This window comes from Trachymyrmex cornetzi, unplaced genomic scaffold, assembly GCF_001594075.2.
Source record: "Trachymyrmex cornetzi isolate Tcor2-1 unplaced genomic scaffold, Tcor1.1 scaffold99, whole genome shotgun sequence".
NCBI lineage: Eukaryota > Metazoa > Arthropoda > Insecta > Hymenoptera > Formicidae > Trachymyrmex > Trachymyrmex cornetzi.
Window position 1 is genome coordinate 3221489 of NW_017300343.1, and position 5430 is coordinate 3226918.

Below are 5430 nucleotides of genomic sequence, written 5' to 3' on the forward strand. Positions count from 1 at the left end.
AAGAGATTAAATAAAAATAAAAAACATTAAATTTAAATAAACTTCAATAATAATAAAATAAAGAACGAGAAAAATACTTGATATTTTACTTTAAAGTTATGATAATAAAAATATACTTTCCCACAAATATAGATTACTGATAAGCCGATATAAAATCTGTTATAGATGTGTATGGAAGTACTTTAATTAGGTTATCGACCACTAGGCGGCTATCATTTTAAACTATGTATTAACAGTATATTAGAAGTAAATAGTTAAAAGTATATAAAAAGTTATATAAATTTTGTATTGAGATTTCTGTTTATATATATATAAATTATTTCTTAAGAATTAAATTCTAAAATATTTATTTTACTTTATTACTGCACTGATTTTCGGAAAATGAAATTAAGGATATGAGTATGTCGTTTCTCGATAGTGTTTATGTTCGTTACATTTTCGTTATAAGGACGTGCTACCGATTGTTATTTCGGATCCCTCCTTCCGGAGCGGAAAGGGATCTGATAGTCTGATACCGGTCAGGGAAACCGTTATTTGGAGTTTGCATCTTCGTAAGATCTTGTTTATCATTAAGCGATTGAACTTGAACACCGTTAAGTTTAATTCATGGTTGCTCAAGTCCTAATTACAATTATATAAGCTTGATCTTTGTTTCTTTCTTCAATTGATTTAAAAACTGTTGTGAGGTCTATAATTAGGCCGACTTTATTCGTATGGTTTGACGCCCGTATACTTGGACGTTGACAACATCGCATGACAATAATATGCTCTCTAAGTGTAATCGTAATATATCGAGCTATATCATGTACATAATGAAAGGTAACATTCCATTATTATAATAGATTATACTTTATGAAACGAAACAAAGGGTATGTGGCTCCAGTTTAGCGCTCTGAAGCAAATATGCTCACTGAATCGGTAACGCATTGACTATCTTTTTGCAAGAGTTAAAATAAGATCAGATTATAGAGAATCAAGATAAAATTATAAATAATTTTATTTTTCTAATATTAAACAAAATTTTAGATGCAAAAAATTTTATTTTAATTTAGTCATATTAATTTACATTTTTTAGAATTAGATTTTTGTTATGATCAGATTTTGATTAGAATATTTTTCGATTTCATCTAAAACGTAAGTACGATTACACTTAGAGAGCTTTTTATCTAATAAATATAATCTACAACATGATTCTCCAACGAATGTTGCAAAAGCGTCACGTCAGAAGAATACGATTAATTTTATTTATATTAGGAGAGAACGTATACATATAAAGCATTGTTAATATTGCTAATAAATTGCTAATTAATGTTTATTTCTGCAAATAAGGCTGTTTTAATAAAAGTCTTCCCTATGTGAATATTTTTTACATTCATAGCGTAATGATCAGATGCTCTAGTTTTATAGAAAAAAGTAAGCTAAAACGACTAAGCTAGATAATAAAACTATAACTGAACATAAATGTTGCTCACATTAATAAACAATTAATGATTATAAATCTAATAATAACATTACAGAGGACCGGTATAAATTTATCAATTATGTAACGCACGTAAATTGATTAACTGTTACAAATCCAATTACAATAAATTAGGTTCAATAATATGGTACTTTCCCCTTAACTTCATAACATCCCTTCTTTTTATCTTACCAACGATGAGGCATGCGTACATTGCATGTGGGGGTGTGTCATTATCCACCACCATGAGATCTCTTCGACCTCCGATTATTCATGCGCGAGGTATTTACATCAGTATGTCATGGTAACGCGACGGTGATACTTGCTATGTGGTTTTGCGTTGTCGCGCTCGGGTGTGACCGAAACAGCTATTCATTTTTTTATATCGTCCATTAATAATATTTGTAGTTAGAATTGCGTGAATGCCATCTCTACACATGAAAAGACATCTTTTAACATTAATCAACATTATTATATAATTAAATAATTTTGTGTTAATAACGTTACGAATGCCGTTCTGCTCGTGACAAATATTCAGGCGAACATAATATCACAATTCTAGTGAGGGTAAGTAAATATGATTATGCACATCTCTGAACAAGCGAAATAAAGGTTGAAACACACGTGAATTTTGATGCCCAATGTCAGTGAAATTAATGGGAATAATACTTAATGGTTATTGTCATATATGCCTATAATATGTCATATATGCCTGTAATGTATAACAAGTGCAAGAAGTAAATATGTCCTGTCCCATACTTGTAAGTCGTTGTTGCCAATCTGATATAAACAAGATGATTAGATTTAATAATTAAAATACCGAAGCTTTTTACCTTTCTATCTCTTTATCACAATCTTGGCTGTGATTAAACCCAATTGTCTATTAATTATTGGATACAGCGGGGCTTGGTTTTAATTATTAATTGGAATTCTGTTTAATAAGTTTAATTTTAGCTATTACTAGCGTGTTACATTTTCTATTTGTGCTATTATTTTTTTAACTGTTTGGCTTGAATAATTTATCGAATCTTCATTTATTTCTGTAGAAATATATTTTTAAGATTTAAAAAAGTATTGAAAAAATTTTTTATGTAAAAATATTTAAATATTAACAACATATATAGTTATGATTTCTCTTGATATTATGTAAAAATTTCCAAATTAAATTTCATTATTATTATTCTATTAATCAAAATAATACAATTGACATTAAAAAATTAATTAATAAAAATAAATAATTTGCCAAATTAATAAATTATTTTATCAACCAACGACCATGTAAAAGAAAATTCGAGTAAATTTTTGGCTCTTTTCTGTAGGCGTATATAATAATATGAATTCAATAGCAGCTATAATATAAATAATTTACATTAATAATAATATATAATAAAGAATATATATTTGACCGAAACGTTTACTTGGTTTTATTTGAAATACATGTTTTAAGCTAAATACATCAAGCGTTGTGGCTGTATGCTCCTTATTGTTTACAATTTTTTATATATATTTGCTCAATAATTTTTATCAAGTACTAAAAATATGCAACGAAATATTTCAAAGTGACATTTTTTGTTCGATCCAAGGAACATGCGAATGGACATTAGTATATACATCTGGATAACCCTCGGCGCATGGTATTCCACCAGATACCAGACCAACAATTGTATTGTCGCTATTTCGAATCAATCCGCTACCGCTGTCACCCTGAAATCGAAAAATGGATTATTTCTTATTATAGAGATTACTATCTCTTCCGAATACGTTGAATCTGAAGTTGATATATTATTTAATGGATGCAATATCAAAACACAACTGATATTCATACAGCGCCGTGAGCCAACCAGAATAATTAATAAAATGTACTGACGGAAAAAATTAAATGAAAAAAAAGATAAGCAACAATAAAATTAGATATGCATTCAGGCAACTGTTATAAATACAATATAATATTATTACATACACTGCACAGTCCAGTTCCATAAGTGATGAGAGTACAGAATTCGGTTTTATCAACGAATATGATTGTATGATAAGATTGGCATTTGTCCGGAAGCATGGCTTTCGCGTACAATTTCTGCAAATTTTTATGTAGCGGTTTTCCGGCTCCCGTAGAACCCCAGGCAGCAATTGTAACTTTTTCATCCGATTTAATATCCCTTGTTGGGAGCCTAATTGCTCGTTCTCCTGGACCAAATTTAATGGGTGTAGCCAGCTAAAAACATTTTATATCAATGATCTAAACTGAAGAAGTGATTAAAGAATGTTTCATTACTTAAAACCTCTATATTATTTTTTATCATTACTATAGCAGAAAGTATATCGGGCGATTCATAAATATATATCACAAAACTAATATATATCTATAATATTATATTATATTTATATATATGTTAAATGGAATGGAAGAGGTACTATTCCGTTACTTTTTGCGTTATTTTTTATGATAACGATTTGATAATGACGTTACAATTTTCTATGACTATAGCGATAGCTAACTAAACGCTAAGATCGCGTTAAGGTTTAAAAAGTAACTTGCAACATTACGCATTTATTTATTGAAAAAATAACTTGTAACGAGTAACGTTACTTGTTACAAATAACGACTAAAAAATAATGAGTTACAAATACCAAGTTAATTTTTTCAGTAACGAGTGACTTTTCTAACTCATTACAAGTAATGATCGAATGAATTTCCAATCCCTCTGATATTATTATTACGGGCAAAAAAACGTCATTGAAAAATCGTTATTATAATAGAGTAACGATAAGGCATAGTAAGTAACGTTAAAAGTAATTAGCTATTTCCATTCTCTGGTTAAATACATATTTTATTTCAAGATTATACCTTTATCAAACCTATGTCATGAGGGCTTCTACCATTAGGATCAGAGGGATCATAATCTTCATGGCACCAAACTTGTTCTACTTTATGAGCCTGTCCGCCTGTATTGAGATAAGTTGTGCCAGTGACAACAGTCACAGAGCTTAGAGAGTCGTTGGAAAGTAAATTTTCCACGCAATGCCCGGCAGTTAGGATGTAACGCGAATCAATTATGCTACCGCCACAAAAGTGGTCGTTGTCATCTCTTAAGGAGGCACAATGCGGATATTCCTGTATGCTGGCGGGTATTCCATTTACTAATTTTTCTGGTTTATCGCTGTAAACTCCTGCGAATGAATAGTTTTCAAACGTTATATAATTCGTTAGTAATGTCATCTAAAGTCCGATCTACATGCGATGCAAAACGCAGGTCGCAGGTCGCGTGTGAAATGTATTTCAGATTGTAATAGGTCGCAAGACCGCAATATGTAGGACGCAAGACGCAGAACGCGAAAGTAAGTTCACCCAACTTTCTGCGTCTTGCGTTCTGCGTCCTACAACCATATTATATATAATTAAAATACGTTAGGTTAATTTCTAATATTGCGACTTGCGACCCGCGTTCAGCGTCTTATGTAGATCGGGCTTAATATACTTAAATGAATGATATTATCAAGGATAAGAATCGTTTGTCGTTACTTTTTACAATAATGATTTGGCAATAACGTTGCAATTTTGTTATGATAGTAACGATAACTAGCTAAAAGCTAAAATTGGGGAAGTCACTTTTAAAAAGTAACTTATCATTATTACGCGTTATTTATTAAAAAACTAACTCATGTGTAGCACATCGTCTCGTTATTTTTACTTGTTATTTTAATTTGTATAAGTAATGAGTTATTCTTTTACAATAAACAACCATGATCGGGACACGATACTTTTGAAAAATGATTTTTACTCAACTTTTGTATTCAGTTAGTTACTGTTACCATCCTAAAAAATGTTATTATCAAATCGTTATAAATAGTAACGTTAAAAGTAACGTTGAAGTACACGGAGAGAATTTTTTCTTAGAATTTACCCTGAAAATATGACAGTCGTGGGACAACATTGTATTTTGAAGAATTTTAACATAAATCCCTCTCATTCA

At 30.1% G+C, this 5430-nt stretch overlaps 1 protein-coding gene across 1 annotated transcript in view; it reads right to left on the minus strand.

Annotated features, from left to right (window-relative positions):
• Positions 1–3013: 3013 nt before the first annotated feature.
• Positions 3014–5430, minus strand: part of LOC108770234 (chymotrypsin-1) — a 3082-nt gene continuing 665 nt past the window's right edge. Inside the window, exons 2-4 of the mRNA XM_018521713.1 lie at positions 4305–4627; positions 3420–3671; positions 3014–3163 (exon numbers count right to left, since the gene is read on the minus strand). Coding sequence (XP_018377215.1) covers positions 3014–3163; positions 3420–3671; positions 4305–4627 — 725 coding nt within the window. The remainder of the gene's footprint in view (positions 3164–3419; positions 3672–4304; positions 4628–5430) is intronic.